This window comes from Coregonus lavaretus, assembly GCF_964263955.1.
Source record: "Coregonus lavaretus genome assembly, chromosome: 7".
Classification (NCBI taxonomy): domain Eukaryota; kingdom Metazoa; phylum Chordata; class Actinopteri; order Salmoniformes; family Salmonidae; genus Coregonus; species Coregonus lavaretus.
In genome coordinates, this window is record NC_139994.1 from 43,860,701 (window position 1) to 43,881,243 (window position 20,543).

At 44.2% G+C, this 20,543-nt stretch overlaps 1 protein-coding gene across 1 annotated transcript; it reads left to right on the forward strand.

Annotated features, from left to right (window-relative positions):
* Positions 1–13,746: 13,746 nt before the first annotated feature.
* On the forward strand, positions 13,747–18,304 carry LOC311132178 (uncharacterized protein). Its single transcript, XM_084165398.1, has 4 exons — positions 13,747–13,862; positions 14,050–14,122; positions 14,770–14,996; positions 15,123–18,304. Exons 1-4 carry the CDS (start codon positions 13,758–13,760, stop codon positions 16,167–16,169), a joined length of 1,452 nt encoding a protein of 483 aa, XP_084021524.1. The 5' UTR covers positions 13,747–13,757; the 3' UTR covers positions 16,170–18,304.
* Positions 18,305–20,543: the final 2,239 nt, after the last annotated feature.

Sequence of the window (20,543 nt, forward strand, 5' to 3'; positions counted from 1 at the left end):
AGAGTATGTCTTGCATATATATTTCTCTGTGAGTGTGTTTATTAGTCTGTATTTGGTAGCAAACATAGAATGAAAAGAAGAAGGGGGAGGAGGAGAGACTGCCAGTAACAGTGGGGGAATTTGTTTGTGTGTGTGTGTGTGTGTGTGTGTGTTTGTGTTTGTGTGTGTTAGAGAGAGGCGGTGTTTCAAACAGTCCCAGGATAGTTTACTGCTTCAAAGCACCGCGAACTGGAAGGAGAGAAAAAAGAGAGAGAGGGCAGGGGGAGAGAGAGAGGGCAGGGGGAGAGAGAGAGAGAGAGGGCAGGGGGAGAGAGAGGTGAAGAAGGAGAGAAGAGAGGGAGACCTATTCCTCTCCCTCCCTCTTTTTATTCTCTCCCTCCTTTTCAAAGAAGAGGAGAGTGAAAGTTACCCAAATCTGTCTAATTTGAAGTTCCCCCATTCCTGTTCTCCAACCAAGCCTGACTGGCTCTTCCCCCCCCCCCCCCCCCCCCTCTCTCTCTTTCTCCCTTCTCTCTCTCTCTCTCTGCCAGCCCTTATGCCAGTCCAGTGCCAGGGCGTCTGGCCAGCTCATTGGTGTGTGTGTCTGTGTGTGTGAGTGCGTGTGTGGGCATGTCTGTGTTTACCCGTGTTACCTTATGCTAGTCTGTAACTGCTGGTACAGTATGTCACGGTCGCAACGATCCTGCCAGTTCCTCTGTGTCTCCCCGTCACACACACACTGTGCCAGCATATTCACACACACTGTGCCAGTCTACCCAGTAACAGTTAGCCATTCTGCCAATCTACCCAACCTCACACACAAGCAGGAAGACACACACACACACACACACACACACATACAGGCATATACACACAGAGACATATACAGAGAGAAAGAGAGAGGGAGAATAACTGGAAAGAAAAAGAGAGGGGAAGAGAAAGAAGAAAGCAGAGAGAGAAAGAGAGAGAGGGATCGGCGGGTGGTAGTTCCTGTCATGTCTGCTGTGTGGAAGTAGGTCAGGCGTCACATTCATTAACATCCCCCTCACACGTGCACGCAACCACGCGCACACGCACACACACACACAAAGCAGGCAAGTACACACAGACACACACACACACACACTCCGCTCAGATACACACAGACTCTGGGACAGACTGCTAATGCAAAACACTACACACACTATATTCCCCAGTCCCGCATGTTGTCTCCACACAAAGACACACACCATACCCCCCCCCCCCCCCCCCCCCCCCCCCCCACCCCACACACACACCCTTCTCACACACACACCCTGCCATGTTACAGCCCCCTGCCCCACATCAAGCCCCTTTGCTGGGCAGACATCAGGCAGGCAGCTCCTGTAGCGCTGGAGCTACAGTTAGCATTAGCTACGAGGAACCATTGATTGATTCACTGTAATTTCATTATCTGATTTAAAGATACACACATTTACAGCCATGTTACATCTTCCTCTACTACTGCATTACAAAGTATACACTGCAAATTATACACTTCCTTAGCCTCCAACACAAGATGAAAACACTATATTCCATACACCTCTATTGTGCACACTACTGTACACTTGAACATCTGGTAGGTGTGAACATCTGGTACGTCACGTGTTGAATGCAGAAACAAAGGAGAGCTCGGTTTGTTGTTTTGAAAGTTTTGAAAGTCTCTGAAAAAGTGTTCTATTTAAAAAGTTTGGTTACTAGCTACCTTTTGAATTTGTATCCCACGACACTGTTAGCCTCAGTTGCTGGGACAGCTATATCTGTTCAGGGATTCTGCCTACAAAAAGTTTGAAAAGCTGCTTGGCGTAGCAGCTAGCCTAGCTGCTAACTGGCTATCAAGCTAGCAAGGTTTTCGTGACAGCTTGAACACAGCCCGTGACATGGTTAAATCAAATCAAATCAAATTGTATTTGCCACATGTGCCGAATACAACAGGTGTAGACCTTACAGTGAAATGCTTACTTACAAGCCCTTAACCAACAATGCAGTTTTAAGAAAAAAAAGTGTTAACTAAAAAATTGATAAGTAAAAAATAAAAATAGCAAATAATTAAAGAGCAGCAGTAAAATAAAATAACAGTAGGGAGGCTATATACAGGGGGTACCGGTACAGAGTCAATGTGCGGGGCACCGGTTAGTTGAGGTAATTGAGGTAATATGTACATGTGGGTAGAGTTCAAGTGACTATGCATAGATAATAAACAGAGTAGCAGCAGCGTAAAATAGGGGATGGGGTGGGGAGGGGTGGGGGGGACAATGCAAATAATCCGGGTAGCCATGATTAGCTGTTCAGGTTAGCCCTTGTGGCTGGGACCGCGGATTTTCCCGGGCTCGTGGCTGTCTAAATCCATGCTGTTTGTTGTTGTTTAAATCTGCCTTGCAACCTGCCCTGTCTGTAACTGCGTGGAGTACCAGTGTTAGCCTACGTTGCTACCATGGCATCCAAAGCTAAAGGTGGGAGTCATGATGAGAACAATGTTTCTCTATCACAGGTGAAGGATCTTTTAAACTAACAAAAAGGGTTCTACAAGCAATTGTTACAACAACAGAAAAAAAGCTTCAAGAGCTTTGTCCAAATACTGATGGACTCAACTAACAAAAGAATGGACGATCTAACAAGAGAGGTCCAAGACCTTAAGAACAGTTTGCAGTTCTTCCAGGGAGAGGTGGATGTCCTGAAAGAGACTTACAGCAAGATGACAATAAACTGTAAGTCCTCTCAAGATGACATCAGCACACTCTGTGAATCATTATTAACAATGACTGGGAAAACAGACTATCTAGAGGGGCAATCCAGGAGGAATAACATGAGAACTGGGCCGAGAAAGTAAGAACAATTATCACTGAAAAGCTGCAGATGGATCATGCGAAGATTGAGGTGGAGCGCGCCCACAGGTTTGGAAAACATGTAACCAGCCTTGGTGACAACCCAGGCCGATAGTGGTCAAGTTCCTGAGGTTTAAGATGGCTGTTCCGGAGAGAGCCAAGAACTTGAGCAGAACTAACATATTCCTCAACGAGGACTTCTCTGAAGCTGTGTGCCCAAGGCGGAAATAATGTATCCCAGCTATGAAAGCTACCAGAGGGCATGGGAACATTGCTTACATCCGCTACGACAGGCTCATTGTCCACCCTCTCTCCCAAAAGTCTGGGAGGAATGAGAGAGCCATGCCTCAGGGTCAGTAGCTTCAGCCCAACATCAGACTTACACACACACATTTATTTTCTCTCCATATTATGTCTGTCTCCGATAAGCTACCAAGGAAAGGGCTAAGAATAGCCCATATTACAGTATAACATTGGATGGTCAGTTATCATGGGCAAGTCATATTGACAAAGTTGTTGTGAAGATGTGGAGGGGTATGTCTGTTATAAAAAAAAGATGTTCTGTGTTTTTGACACAAAAATCAACTGTACTAGTTGTTCAGGCTCTGGTCTTGACCCATCTTGATTACTGTCGGGTAATATGGTCAAGTGCGGCAAAGAAAGACCAAGAAAAGCTGCAGCTAGCTCAAAACCGAGCAGCACGCCTTGCCCTTAACTGCACATACAGAACTAACATCAACAACATGCATGCCAGTCTTTCCTGGTTGAGGGTTGACGAGATACAGTATTAACTGCTTCTCTTCTAGTTTATATGAGAAATAGTACTCCAGATTGTCTGCATAATAAAATGACATTCAGCTCAGACACCCATACATACCCCACAAGACATGCCACCAAGGTTCTCTTCACAGTCCCCAAGTTCAAAACGAATTTTGTACAGGGCCATGATCGCATGGAACTCCCTTCCACCTCCAATTACTCAAGCAAACAGCGAAATTACCTTTAAAAATGTATGCACTCACTAACTGTAAGTCGCTCTTGATAAAAAATAAAATAAATAAAAAACGGATTAAAAAACAACTCATGGAACGGCGGGGACTGTGAGGAGAGGGCTATGATAATATTGGACTGGTTGAGAGAGAGGGGATAAGGAGAGGGCTAGGATAATATTGGACTGGTTGAGAGAGAGGGGATAAGGAGAGGGCTAGGATAATATTGGACTGGCTGAGAGAGAGGGGGTGAGGAGAGGGCTAGGATAATATTGGACTGGTTGAGAGAGAGGGGATAAGGAGAGGGCTAGGATAATATTGGACTGGCTGAGAGAGAGGGGGTGAGGAGAGGGCTAGGATAATATTGGACTGGTTGAGAGAGAGGGGATAAGGAGAGGGCTAGGATAATATTGGACTGGCTGAGAGAGAGGGGGTGAGGAGAGGGCTAGGATAATATTGGACTGGTTGAGAGAGAGGGGATAAGGAGAGGGCTATGATAATATTGGACTGGTTGAGAGAGAGGGGGTGAGGAGAGGGCTAGGATAATATTGGACTGGTTGAGAGAGAGGGGGTGAGGAGAGGGCTAGGATAATATTGGACTGGTTGAGAGAGAGGGGATAAGGAGAGGGCTAGGATAATATTGGACTGGTTGAGAGAGAGGGGGTGAGGAGAGGGCTATGATAATATTGGACTGGTTGAGAGAGAGGGGATAAGGAGAGGGCTAGGATAATATTGGACTGGTTGAGAGAGAGGGGGTGAGGAGAGGGCTATGATAATATTGGACTGGTTGAGAGAGAGGGGATAAGGAGAGGGCTAGGACACACTATCACACACATTATTTTTGTTGTTGTATTGTTTGCATTATATTTTAGTTGCATTGTTTGTATATCGTTGTATTTTACATTTGTGTGACCGTCCTTGTCTATCAGTGTTTCAGTGTTTTGTTACTTGTCATGGTTTGGGTTTTTTGTGGACCCCAGGAAGAGTAGCTGCTGCCTCTGTAAAAAGCTGATGGGGATTGGAATAAACAACTAAACAAATACAAACTCTCCCTGGGTTCTTCCTAGTGTAGTAGTGTGTACTTTCTAGTGCAGTGGTATGTATTGTGTACTTGCATTATTATCGTGTACTTGCATACTTTTTCATCCAGGACTAGGCTTAACCTGTGTCTGGGAAACCAGCCCCTAAAATCTAATTATTTCCAACTGCAGTAGTGTTGTGTGGACTTAACTAAAGTGCAGAAGTGTAGTGTAGACTTAACTAAAGGAATTAGTGCAGACTGTAGAGTGTTTCCATGAAGACTGTTACCGTGGAGATAAAAGTCTTAGCAGCGTTAGCAGCCATCAAACTATTCCTGTCTGCTGCAGTTCCCTTCTGACAGCTGGGTCAATTCCAGCTCCCTAAAACACCATGCAGTGTGTGTGTGTGTGTGTGTGTGTGTGTGTGTCAGTGTCTCTACCCAGCATGTGTGTGTATAGCTCGTTGAGCATTAGCAGTCTACCCCAGTGTGTGTGTGTGTGTGTGTGTGTGTGTGTGTGTGTGTGTGTGTGTGTGTGTGTGTGTGTGTGTGTGTGTGTGTGTGTGTGTGTGTGTGTGTGTGTGTGTGTGTGTGTGTGTGTGTGTGTGTGTGTGTGTGTGTGTGTGTGTGTGTGTGCCGTCTGTGTCCCAGATCTAGTTGTTCTGTGCTCCTAGCAAGGTCAGGCAGAGTTGCATGACAAAGCTAGTTCCCTGATTCACTGTCTGGCTGCGTCCCAAATGGCACCCTGTTCCTGAGTTAGTGCACTACTTTGGCCAGGGCTCAAATGTACCATTTGAGACACACACTCTCGGTCTAAGCCCCACAGTCACAGTGCAGACAAACACACACACGTACACACACACACTCCCTCCCGTCTCTAGTTGTATTTTTCCCATGGTAATTTCACTTCTGGACTGGTTTTCTATAGAAGACCTTCCTGTTTGCGGACTTGCTGCCCAGGGCTAGACACGTGTGTGTGTGTGTGTGTGTCAGAGGAGGCTGGTGACTTGAACAATTTGGGAGGATTGGAGACCCACGGTATAAGAGCGGACCGCACAGAGACTACAAAGCGTCTTTCAAAAATCGTCAAAAACAAATTATTTTAACCTAAAACATTTAATAAAGACATTTATAGTCAAATATTATGGGGAATGGGAATGAGAGGGCTACTTACACAGTGTTGGGAAGGGATCACAGGTGTTCAGAGGCTTGACTTCAGTGCAGGACAGGGGTTGAGGTGTTCAGAGGCTTCAGTGCATGACAGGCTCATCATGGATGGATGGTGTTGGAGAAGAGCTCAACTCTTCCACTGAGGGCAGGACAGGATCTTCATGGATGGATGGTGTTGGAGAAGAGCTCAACTCTTCCACTGAGGGCAGGACAGGATCTTCATGGATGGATGGTGTTGGAGAAGAGCTCAACTCTTCCACTGAGGACAGGATTGAACTGGGAAGACAAAAAAGAATAACACAACACAGTTAGACAAAAGAGCTAAGAATTAGTTAGTCCACAAGAATGAGTTAAAATCACATTGATGTGTAATAATGTGATTGTGTTTGTGTATGTGATTGACTCTACATACAGTAATGAGAGAAAATTGACAGGGCTACTCACAGTGTTTAGAGAGAAAACATTCAAAGGGCCAGTGGATGAGAGGGCACATGAGACATGGCTTCAGTTCATATCAGGAGAGAGTTGACACTGGTAGTGGAGTGGAGTAGTCATCCTCTCTTAATCAGGGAACATTCTTCTTCTTCTTCTTCTTCTTGTGTTGCACAGTTTGAAAAAGGCAGACCTTCATCCATTACATCTGATGGGGGCAATAAAAGGGGCTACCTTCTACTAACGTTAGCAGGGCAAATTGAAATAAATGGCACTAACTTGACACAAAAATAAAGTTCTAAAACCAAGAAAACATTATATAATCTTTGTTTTATTTTTTTTACCCCTTTTTCTCCCCAACTGGTAGTTACAGTCTTGTCCCATCATTGCAACTCTCGTACGGACTCAGGAGAGGCGAAGGTCGAGAGCCATGCGTCCTCCGAAACACGACCCCGCCAAGCCGCACTGCTTCTTGACACACTGTTCGCTTAACCTGGAAGCAAGCCGCACCAATGTGTCGGAGGAAACACTGTACAGCTGGCGACTAATGTCAGCGTGCATGCACCCGGCCCGCCACAAGGACTCGGTCAAGCGCGATGGGACAAGGATATTCCGGCCGGCCAAACCCTCCCCTAACTCGGACAATTGTGCGTCGCCTCGTGGGTCTCCCGGTTGCGGCCGGCTGCAACACAGCCTGGGATCGAACCCAGGTCTGTAGTGACGCCTCTAGCACTGCAATGCAGTGCCATAGACCGCTCCGCCACTCGGTGGCCCAACATTATATAATCTACCTCCTCTGTCTTCTGTAGTTTAAAGAAACTAATTTGAAGTGAATAATATCCTAAAAATGCTCAACTATCCTTATTCACTATCTCAATCTCAATCTATCCAACAATGTCACCAACTCACCAAGCTTCTAAATCACACATGGTAGTACTAGGTTCATTATCTGAGCCTTTGATTGGATGGAAAAGATGTCAGTTCATACTGCAAAAGCTTTGATTGGTTGGAGGACGTCCTTTGGAAGTTGTCATAATTACCATGTAGGTCTATGGAAGGGGTGAGGAGCACGAGCCTCCTAGGTTTTGTATTGAAGTCAATGTAGCCAGAGGAGGGCGGAAACTAGCTGTCCTCCAGCTACACCATGGTGCTACCCTAGGGGATGCTGTTAAGACTACGGTAGACCTTCATTGTGAAACAGTGTTTTAATCAGGTATTTGGTGACATGAATATATTTAGTATAGTTTTATGTAAAATGTAGAACTTTTTTAATGTTCGATTTAAAAAAAAATTATGTGTGTGTGTGACAGAGAGTGAAGAATCGCCTCTCTACCTTCTAGCCCCAACGGTATTCAAAAGCTACTGTTTCTCTTTGTTTTGAGTAGACAGACAGTGCCTTTAAAATGTTGGGAGAGTTGACAGTCCTCATTTTGCTCTTGTCCCCATTTTGAGAAAAACACCAAAAGAGAGTTTGAGTTGAGTTGAGGACAGACCATAGAACTACAGTATGTTGGAAGACAGAGAGGGAGAGTTGAGTTCAACTGAATTGCGTAGAGTTGAGATTAAATGAGTTGATTTGAGTTGAAATGAGTTCAACTGAGTTGAATTGAGTTAAGTTGAATTGAGTTGAAGTGATTTGAGTTGAATTGAGTCGAATTGAGTTGAATTGAATTGAGTTAAAGTGATTTGAGTTGAGGTGAGTTGAATTGAATTGAGTCTAATTGAGTTGAGTTGAATTAAATTGAGTTGAGTTTGAGTTGAATTAAGTTGAGTTGAAATGAATTGAGTTGAATTCAGTTGAGTTGAATTCAGTTGAATTGAGTTTGAGTTTAATTGAATTGAATTGAGTTGAGTATGAATTGAGTTGAGTTGAGGACAGAGCATAGAGCAAATGTATGTTGACAGAAAGAGAGGGAGTGCTTCTCTGCGATGGTGTACAACCACATTACACAGATCTCATACACGATAAATTCAGATTTCAAATGCCTCACATAAACACACACACACTCAGCTACACACACATCTTGTCCTCTTCTAGCCTCTGCCTCACTTAGGGGTATGTGTGCATGCTAGTTGGTGTGTATACATTCTGTCCCATACTGTACCATTCTGTACCATCCCGTACTTTGATTTTGAAATTAGAGACATAGGAATGAGAAAGGGGAAAACGCGCAGAAATATTAGTAGTTCGATTATAGAGTTATAGTGAAAAAATGACATGAGTAGTGGGGACAGACAGTATAAGCTGGATGCTGAATAAACAATGAGAACATAAATATTTAACATAATCTCTCTGTGTGCTCCTGTTTAGAACTCACACACACCATGCTCGTACACACACACACACAGCAGCGTCTATACCCAGACACACAACGTGTGTGTGTGTGAGTGTGTGCATGTGCGTGCGTGTGTGTGTGTGATATGCCCCACACTGTAATAATACAGTACATGTTATCCTAATCTGTTCAACACACATTTGAATGCCAAGTGGATTAAAACACTGCTTGTCACGGTATAGAGTTAGACGCTCATCACACACACACACATTCCCTTGCAGACAGCGGAGTGAGAGAGAGAGGGAAGGGGGAGCGAGAGAAAGGGGTGTGTGGGTTATTTGAGAAGGAGGGAGCTTTCCAGTGTTGCTCCTGCCTGTCGTGAGAAGGTAGCAGGGCATAGAGTCTGTGTTCTCTGTAAAACGAGGGAGAGAGCGAGAGAAAGAGAGAGAGACAGAGACACAGAGAGACAGATAGAAAAAAAATAGTTTATATTGGCTCAGTGTCACTCAACACACACACAAACATATACACATGCACACACATACACAGTGTCACTCAACACACTGCAATACTAATAGGCTACAGTACAGTAGCCCAGTCAAAAAAAAATCCAATCACCTTGGTCTTATGTAAGTGGTATATTTTCAAAACTCTTTAAGTACAAAACTCTAAACTGATAACACTTCTACAGTGAGGGAAAAAAGTATTTGATCCCCTGCTGATTTTGTACGTTTGCCCACTGACAAAGAAATGATCAGTCTATAATTTGAATGGTAGGTTTATTTCAACAGTGAGAGACAGAATAACAACAAAAAAATCCAGAAAAACGCTGTCACGCCCTGACTCTGGGGACTCTTATTTGTTGAGTCAGGGTGTGATTTTCTATGTGGTGTAGATCTATGTTTATAATCTAGTATGTCTAGATCTATGTTGGCCGGTGTGGTTCCCAATCAGAGGCAGCTGTCGCTCGTTGTCTCTGATTGGGGACCATACTTAGGCAGCCTATTGGCACTAGTGGGTTGTGGGATCTTGTTCCGTGTGAGGTTTGTTGTGTGTACCATAGGACGTCACGTATCGTTGGTTTATTGTTTTGTCGTTGTGTTTATTCGTTAAATAAACATGTATGCATATCACGCTGCGCCTTGGTCTGACCCGACTATGAACGAACGTGACAAACGCATTTCAAAAATGTTATAAATTGATTTGCATTTTAATGAGGGAAATAAGTATTTGACCCCCTCTCAATCAGAAAGATTTCTGACTCCCAAGTGTATTTTATACAGGTAATGAGCTGAGATTAGGAGCACACTCTTAAAGGGAGCTCTGAATCCAAGGTCCCCCTGCTCAAGAAAGCACATATACATGCCCGTCTGAAGTTTGCCAATGAACATCTGAAGGATTCAGAGCTGGGTGAAAGTGTTGTGGTCAGATGAGACCAAAATGGAGCTCTTTGGCATCAACTCAACTCACCGTGTTTGGAGGAGGAGGAATGCTGCCTATGACCCCAAGAACACCATCCCCACCGTCAAACATGGAGGTAGAAACATTATGCTTTGGGGGTGTTTTTCTGCTAAGGGGACAGGACAACTTCAATGCATCAAAGTGACGATGGACAGGGCCATGTACCGTCAAATCTTGGGTGAGAACCTCCTTCCCTCAGCCAGGGCATTGAAAATGGGTCGTGGATGGGTATTCCAGCATGACAATGACCCAAAACACACGGCCAAGGCAACAAAGGAGTGGCTCAAGAAGAAGCACATTAAGGTCCTGGAGTGGCCTAGCCAGTCTCCAGACCTTAATCCCATAGAAAATCTGTGGAGGGAGCTGAAGGTTTGAGTTGCCAAACGTCAGCCTCGAAACCTTAATGACTTGGAGAAAATCTGCAAAGAGGAGTGGGACAAAATCCCTCCTGAGATGTGTGCAAACCTGGTGGCCAACTACAAGAAACATCTGACCTCTGTGATTGCCAACAAGGGTTTTGCCACCAAGTACTAAGTCATGTTTTGTTGAGGGGTCAAATACTTATTTTCCTCATTAAAATGCAAATCAATTTATAACATTTTTGACATGCGTTTTTCTGGATTTTTTTGTTGTTATTCTGTCTCTCACTGTTCAAATAAACCTACCATTAAAATTATAGACTGATCATTTCTTTGTCACGTACAAAATCAGCAGGGGTTCAAATACTTTTTTCCCTCACTGTAATTCCCCCTATCTTATGTTCAGAACCTTTGATTGTACATTAATTGGGGTTTCACACATTTCACACAAAGTTTTCTGTGAAATACCATGAGAAAATGTTGTTTAGTCACCAATACATCAGATAAAGATAGGCTCACCATTTAGTCATTTGAACTACCATTTAATCCAATAGCAAAAAATACAAGATACACATTTCAAAACTGTTATTTTTCAAGTTCTGAATAGAAAGAATAGTAAATATCATTTTCCCTTCAATATTTGACTATAACTTGACATGCAAAAATGTTTTATAATTTGTATCCAACCAGAAGTAACCAGAATAATTCTATGACACTGTCGAATTTAGGCCCAGGGCGTTGAAATAAAGCTGTAATGATAATATTACAATAGCCCCTACGCCTATCGGTGTTGAACACAAGCTAGATAGGCTTCTGTCAAATGCTAGGGCGTGACCAGCCACGGTTCTGTTGTCCCTTGTGTACCGCCTGTAGAGAAAGTGTTGCACGTACGCGCACACACACAAACACACACACACAATGGGTTTGAATAGGGAGAGGGCAAACCTTTGTTTGGGTTGGCCAAATGTCTGCGGAAAGGGAGGGAAGGTGACAACACTGGCCTGGAGTGATAGCGAGAGAGAGAGAGAATGGGGCAGCGAGGCAGAGCGAGAGAGTGGGAGAGAGAGAGGAGAGAGAGAGGGTGTGTAAGATTAAGAGAAGGAAAGGACAGAGGAAGAGAGAGAGAGAGAGAGAGAGAGAGAGAGAGAGAGAGAGAGAGAGAGAGACTAAAAGCGACATTGTAATTCTCTAATTTGAACCAGCAGCAGCCTAGCTACCCCAGATAACAGATTCTGTTGCCGCCGGCGACCCATGGTGCATTGCATTCCATTCCTGGATGGATCAGAGGGTTACTAGCTGATGAGGAGAGGAGAGAGAGTGCTGCTCCGCCATCTACTGGTTGTTGTTGGAAGTGTCCGAGTCTTCCATAGAGGTTGAACTGGCTGGCTAGTTTTAGGGTTGGTTTCAGGTGATATTGAACAAAACATGATTGATTGATTGATTTCTTTCCAGCATTGGCCCGCTTCGGTATGTTGACATTACAGTATTTCATCATTACAAGCAGATATCCTTTCTCTCTCACTCTCTCTTTCTCTCTCTCTCTCTCTCTCTCTCTCTCTCTCTCCCCCTCCCTCTCTCTCTCTCTCTCTCTCTCTCTCTCTCTCTCTCTCTCTCTCTCTCTGTCTCGCTCTCTTTCTCTGTACCCCCCTCCCTGTGTCCATCTTTCTCTTATTCTCCACTCCCCCTCCCTCTCTCCGTCTCTGTCTCCAGCTCTCTACGCCCCTATTCACTCTCTACCCCCTTTCTCTTTCTCGCTCCCCTTCAACCCCCCATTCTCTCTCTCTTCTCTCTATCTATCCCTCTCTCTCTCTCTCTCTCTCTGAGAGGTAGAGTAGGTTGGATCAATAGCTATTACCAGCACTGCTGCTGACATTTCATTCATTTCCACTGCAAGAGAGGCCTGATACTCCCTCTAGGTGTAGACACACACACACACACACACACACATGGGCGTGCACACACACACTACACCATGGTAGACTGGATTACTGCTGATTACTTTTACTTTTACACACACACACACACACACACACACACATGGGCGTGCACACACACACTTTACACCATGGTAGATTGGACTGCTGCTGATACACACACACACACACACACACACACACACACACACACACACAAAGAGAGAAATTCTAAATGCATGTGTAATCACTCTTGTAAAAGCAGCATGTATCGCATCTCTGTAGGGTCAGACACACACCAACACACACACACACAGCTCTCACACACACACACAGCTCTTACACACACACACAGCTCTCACACACACACACACAGCGCACATCTCTCAGTGTATGTGTCTATGGTTTATATGTATTCATTACACATACTGTTCTGGAGCTGATTCCCATGTTAGTGAGGAGGTGAACCTGTGGCGGTAGTAATTTATTGACTGTCTGTTCGGGCGAGGAGGAGACAATAAAAGAGACATGTAGGTCTGACATGGCCTTTAACACCTTCTAGCTACACACACACATACACACACCTGAAATGCATACTAACACAATCAATGTCTTCAATGTCCTAAGGCCAAAGCTATTATAAGATGGGTCCGATAGCTCAGTTGGTTAAAGCATGGCGCTAGCCTTTATCGCTTGAGGTAAAAGCTGTAAATAATATGTATATACTTTACATAGATGAGGAGCTGAGCAAAGCTGAGAATACACAGAAAGAGGAGGAAAGAGAAGGAACGATTCAGTGAAGAGAGGAGTGGAGGAAAGGAGAAGTGTGGGTATCTCTCCCTCCTTCTCTCATTTTCCATTTACGCCATCTATCAACCCCAAGTGAGATCCATGGTGACAGGAAGAGCTTAGGGGTGGTCTGTGTGTGTGTGTGTTATGGTGGCGGCAGGGAAAGGCTATGCATCTTTGGAATGTGCTGGCTTTGTGATAACCGAAGGAGAAAGGGATGGGGGGTTAGAGGGAGTGAGAGAAGGAGGGATGGAGGGAGGGACGGGGAAAGAGTTGCTCACGTGGGAACGACTGATTGGGGACTGTACACATGGCCAACACAAACAAATAGCTTTGGCAGGGAAAAGACTAGTTTGGCTGTGGGGGTTTTGTTCTTAGACATCCCAAAAACATGTGCCTTTATTTAGATAGGCATTTAATTTATCTCATTACCCAGAATCAAATCTTGTGTGCATGCATTTCTGTCCTGATAGTCTAGCAGTTCGATTATGGAAAATTTCTCTCCCTCTCCAGGAGCAGACCCCAGGAATGGTCTCTCGTCTCCAGGACCCATCAGTCCCCCGTCCAGCCCAGACCACCACCAACTACAACCTGCTGCTGAAGAGCCAGCTCATTAGGAAACACCTCCAACAGGTACTGACTGAGGGAGGGATGGGGAGAGAGACTTAGACAGAGACAAACAGAAAGAGAGAGAGATTGGATTTTTGAAGTATGTTCAGTTCGTTTTTGCATAAGACGCAGTGATCCATTGAAAGTTGTGGCCAGTGTCTTTGTGTAAGTAGCCTACATAAGTTAAAGACTGTGACGTTGTGTTCTCCAGGAGCAGAAGAGGCAGATGGAACAGATGAACGGACCACAGATGGCGGAGTGTCAGCAGGGGGCACCATTTACAGGTACAGTCAAACAGTGGTAGAAAAAGTACTCAATTATCATACTTGAGTAAAAGTAAAGAGACCTTAATAGAAAATGACTCAAGTAAAAGTGAAAGTCACCCAGTAAAATACTACTTGAGTAAAGTCTAAAAGTATTTGGTTTTAAATATACTTAAGTATCAAAAGTAAATGTAAAAGTATAAATCATTTACAAACGAAGCTTGTGTGTTTAATGAGTCCGCCAGATCAGAGGCAGTTAGGATGACCAGGGATGTTCTGTTGATAAGTGTGAGAATTTGACAATTTTCCTGTCCTGCTAAGCATTCAAAATGTAACGAGTACTTTTGGGTGTCAGGGAAAATGTATGGAGTACATTAGGAATGTAGTGAAAGCAAAAGTTGTCAAAAATATAAATAGTTAAGTAAAGTACAGATACCTCATAAAACGACTTAAGTAGTACTTTAAAGTATTTTTACTTAAGTACTTTACACCACTGCAGTCAAACACGTCAAATATTTTATTTCCCTATTCATTCCAGTAAGTATTATCTAAACAATCTTGGCTTTCAATACCACCAGCAAACAGGCAGCGTTCCACTCAACATGACAATCAGAAGTATGGATGTTCTCAGTCTTACACTCTTCTCCTTCCCTGTCTCCCCTCTCTAGGTGGTGGCCGGCCTCTCCCCCCAGATTGTGGCAGAGGCTACCCCATGGGCGGTCCCCAGCTATCCCACGGAGGTCCCCTCCCTACTGGGCCTGGCCGCCTCTCCCTTCCCCCTTGCCATCCAGGCCACCCTGGACCCCCAGGATCTCTCACCCAAGTGGGCCGCCCAGTAGGAGGCTTCATGGGTGGGCCTCCAGGTTCCAAGCAGTCCCTCTACCACCCTCCACAGGTAAGCTAGACTTTGCCCGTTGGCCCTGCATAGCAGCAACTTGTCTCTCTCAAACAAGCCAGTCATTGTTGTGTTTTTTGTGTGTTTCCCTTACACTTCCCTGACTTTCCTTGTTGTTGTCTGCAGGTGGGCGAGTTCGTTGGTGCCGGTGGTATGCCAATGAGACAACCGCAGTTACCGCACGGCATAATGGGAATGGGCGGTCTGGCAGGTCCTCCAAGACCTGGGATGCAGCAGCAGGTGTCTAGGACAGGGATGACAATAGGGGGTTCAGGGCCCGGGTCGGGGCCTGGATCGGGGTTACTCCCTGGTCACCCCCAGCACCCACAGCATCTACGCCAGGCTCTGCATCATGGTGGTGGAGGGGCGCCACTCCCACGAATTATGTTCACCGCCCAGCAAGCTCATCAACAACAACAACAGACTGCAATGTGGCCTCCGCAGCAACAGGGGGGGCTAGTGAATGCCATGCAGCAGTGCATGCCTTGCGGTGACTCCCACATGGACCAGTCGGCCAATCACCAGCAGCCGCACGGACATGTTTTTCCTGGAGGGGGCGGGGCTTCAAACGGAAGTTGTGGTCAGAACCCTAACGCCCAGTTTACCCAGCAGGCATTGCGGTCGGGGATACCCGGAGGCGGCAGTGGTAACAATTTTGGCCCCCACCAAGGACCTCCGTCGTTACCCTCCAACCAGGGGGTCGAGGTGCCTTCCTTACCTAGCAGACTGATGCAGAAGCTGGCTGTCTCCGTTGCAGGGCAGCCCCTACCCTCCATGGTCCACCAGGGGCTCCAGGCCGGTATGCGACCCAGGGGACCCCTCTCGGCCCTGGCCGGGATGAAGCCCGTTCCTCCTGGTATGATCCACCCAGGCCACGGCATGGCCCCACCAAGCTACCCTGCCTCTGGGGCCTCCATCGCAAAACACCCCCATTCCCATCCACACCAACATCAACACCCCCATGGGCCTGGATATGGACCAGGACAGGGGAACCCCGGACACAAGCTACCCCCGTATGAATACACTCAGCAGGGGCAGAGCAATGGGGGGATGGGGGGTAGGCCTGGAGGAGGAGGAGGGGAGGTAGACTTTATTGACACTCTGGTGGGGTCCAACGAAGACTGGCTGAACAACCTGACTATGATAGACGAGTACCTGGAGCAGAACTCATAGGAGGGGGGTCAAAGGTTAGAGATTATAGTTCAGGGGTTAGGGGTCAGTTTGATGACCTCTCAGCTGTATAGAAGTGATGTGGTTCTGGGGTGTGACAGGGACAGGGAAATGGGTTATTACAGGCTTATGAAGGTGTGTGTACCTTTCTAGAAGCTTCTACCTGAGTGGACGTTTTTGAGTGAATGTGATTGGTTGTGTCAGAGTGATGTACTACAAAGCCAACCAATTCCCAGCCGCCCAACCCAAACTTCACCCCCCACTATACCCAAAACGGTTCCACTCCCCACAATTGTGCTGTCCGATATTGTTGGTTGCCATTTTGGAAAGAGGGAATGGCCCAAACGGAACACACGGAATATATGGAACCTCATAATGCCGTGGTTACCCGGGAAACAGAAGCTGAAGCGTAACTCCGAAGAGCTAGCAGCAGAGTAGTAACCTACTGTAGCAGGAGTGAAAGAGCGGGATGCCTCACATTCTGGTCCTGACAAGAAGAAATGTACTGTCGGGGGAGGTTATCTTCTGCTGTTCAACCTATCCAGTAAATGTGGAGGAGTTAAGATGGAGTGAAGCCTCGTTAACGTCCAAAAGCGTAAGTCGTGTCACAGGCTCTCTTCCATTCATCCGGTTTTAGCCGGCCCGCTGAGGGTGGCAGAGTAGTGGAGTCCAAACATTTTCATTGGCTGTTTCTGTGTCTGTTGCTAGAACAGTGGACTAATAAAGTTATTTGAAATCTTCTCCCCTGTAGGGATAGGTGTATAAAACACACTGTGATTGGATGAAATCAATGTCCTCCAGCATGCAATTGGTCCAATGTTTTTCAGTGCAATGTTGTGATCTGTACTAAATTTAGTTGAATTTGCAACACCAAATCTGAGGTTTACTTTTGTTTCAAAGTATTTTGGTCTGATTTGGAAGCACAGCTAAAAATAAAGATTCCAGATTAACCAATCCGATTAGCTCCTGCTCTCACATAATGCCTTTGAGTCAATAAAATATGAATATACAGTGAAAAACAGCCATTCCCTGATCAGGTTGGGGTAATATCTATCACTGATTGGCCAAAGGAACTACAGAGATGGTCTGCCATTGTTTCCATGGCAAATTGTCATCACTATTTTGATGGTGATCAGGAGTATGGGGGCTTGTACATAGTAAACTATTTTGTAAAATATGTTTTTGGTAAACTGTATCATACACAAAAGAGAAGTACACATATTTATACTTCTTTTCTGCAGATTAAGTCTTCAGATTCCCTTTGTACATAAATTATTAAAAAATATAAACAAACACACAACAATGCTGCAAAGAACATTGAAATTATAGCTCACGAAATGAAATCTGTTTTACACTAGAATAACCTTATTGTAATTGGTTTGAAATATGCAAGACAATACAATTAGTGTCGTTTTTTTTTCAGTAATACTGTGTATTACAATGTTATTACATATTTGTTATGTTTTTGACATAACTTGAGTCCTGGTACCCCAATAGCCAAGGCTTCTTTTGAAAGGTGATATAGAACATTCACAATACACACACCATGGAAATATACTGTTACACACACACACACACATACACACACCCTCTCTCACTCTGGCACTACCCATACCTGTGAGGTCAAAGTTAATCATCTTGGTCCATCTACTGTACTGTAATATCTTTGTTCACAGGCAATATATCCATAGATTTAGACATTGTCAACAATACATAATCCAAACCAACAATATAATCTGTTTGATCTATATTACCATATCACAAGGTAAAGAACACAGCCTAACTTAAAGTGGAAGGCACTATCATAGAATCACCACACTCTATAAAGATGCATTAGTCTAGAGTCGCCTCTTCTCCTTGTCTCCTTTCCTTCATTCACACAGATTTGAAAGAAACGGACAGGTGGCAAATAGGCTTCCGCAATATTGCTTTCACATATCCGATTCCTATCCTTTCAGATTAGTGCTGATAAAGGGAAGACTAGGAAAGGAAGCTTCTGTAGATTATTAGGATGCACCCCCATTTGGGTTTCCCCTACCTTTGGACCACACAGGCTGGTGGACAATGACTTAAAAGCCATGAAAAGAGGTTAATCGACTATCTGTGATTATATTTTTTGTTTTTTGTCTTGATATTTTTTTTGATTTAAAATAATAAACTGTATAAATGGGAGAGAAAAAATATGTCGTCTGATGTTTTTATTCCACACGGGTCTTGCCAAGTCTCTTTTTTTTTAAAATAATTCCCTTATTTTTCCTGCCCGTTGCCTAGTTAAATGACCATGCCTAAACAATAGCCTTCCACTCCCTCTCCTTTCCCCTTTGTCATGCATCACATTGACACACATTCCACATTCCATGATGCTAGTGAGTAGCCACCTCAAGTGGTCATTCTAATAAGAACTAGACAAAGAACCTCCAGGGCATTCTGGATTCCATACAGAACACATACAGTGCCTTTAGAAAGTATTCACACCCCTTGACTTTTCCCCCCCCAAAATTGTGTTACAGCCTGAATTTAAAATTTATTAAATTGAGATGTTGTGTCACTGATCTACATACAATACCCCATAATGTCAAAGTGGAATTATGTTTTTTGAAAAGTTTACAAATTAATTACAAATGAAAAGCTGAAATGTCTTGAGTCTATAAATATTCAAGCCTTTTGTTATGGCAAGCCTAAATACGTTCAGGAGTAAAGATGTGCTTAACGAATCACATAATAAGTTGCATGGACTCACTCTGTGTACAATAATAGTGTTTAACATGATTTTTAAATGGCTACCCATCTTTGTACCCCACACATACAATTATCTGTAAGGTCCCTCAGTCGAGCAGTGAATTTCAAGCACAAATTCAACCATTAAGACCAGGGAGGTTTTCCAATGGTTCGCAAAGAAGGGCACCTATTGGTAGATAGGTTTTTAAAAAAGCAGATGTTAAATATACCTTTGAGCATGGTGCAGTTATTAATTACACTTTGGATGGTGTATCAATACACCCAGTCACTACAAAGATACAGGTGCCCTTCCTATCTCAGTCACCGGAGAGGAAGGAAACTGCTCAGGGAATTCAACATGAGGCCAATAGTGATTTTGAAACAGTTACATAGTTTAATGGCTGTGATAGGAGAAAACTGAGGATGGATCAACAACATTGTAGTTACTCCACAATACTAACATAAATGACAGAGTGAAAAGAAGAAAGCCTGTACAGATTAAACATATTCCAAAACATGCATCCTGTTTGCAATAAGGCACTAAAGTAATACTGCAAAAAATGTGGCAAAGAAATTAACTTTTTATCCTGAATACAAAGCATTTTGTTTGGGACAAATCCAACACAACACATCACAGAGTACCACTCTTCATATTTTCAAGCATGGTGGTGGCTGCATCATGTCATGGGTATGCTTGTCATTGACAAGGACTAGGGAGTTTTTTAGGATAAAAATAAATGGAATAGAGCTAAGCACAGGCAAAATCCTACAGGAGAACTTGGTTCACTACTTTCCAACAGACCCTGAGAGACAAATTCACCTTTCAGCAGGACAATTACCTAAAATACAAGGCCAAATATAACTTGGAGTTGCTTTCCAAGATGACATTGAATGTTCTTGAGGGGCCTAGTTACAGTTTTGACTTACACTGAATATGCAAAACATTAGGCTCACCTGCTCTTTTCAGGTGAAAGCTATGACCCCTTATTGATGTCAGCTGTTAAATCCACTTCAATCAGTGTAGATGAAGGGGAGGAAACAGGTTAAAGAAGGATTTTTAAGCCTTGAGGAAATTGAGACATGGATTGTGTATATGTGCCATTCAGAGGGTGAATGGGCAAGACAAAATATTTAAGTGCCTTTGAACAGGGTATGGTAGTAGGTGCCAGGCACACCGGTTTCAGTGTGTCAAGAACTGCAACGCTGCTGGGTTTATCACGCTCAACAGTTTCCCGTGTGTATCAAGAATGGTCTAACCACCCAAACGACATCCAGCCAACCTGACACAACTGTGGGAAGCATTGGAGTCAACATGAGCCAGCATCCCTGTGGAACACTTTCGACACCTTGTAGAGTCCATGACCCAACGAATTGAGGCTGTTTTGAGGGCAAAAGGGGGTGCAACTCAAATTAGGTTCCTAATGTTTTGTACAGTCTGTGTAAATCAGCTTGAAAATCTATGGCAAGACTTGAAAATGGCTGTCTAGCAATATTGTAGAATCCAGGTTTGCAAAGCTTACCCAGAAAGACTAACAGCTGTAATCACAGCCAAAGGTGATTCTAACATGTATTGATTTGAGTACTTATCTAATCAAGATATATTAGCGTTTTATTTTCCTTAATATATATTTTTTATTTTTACAATTAAATCCATTTTAA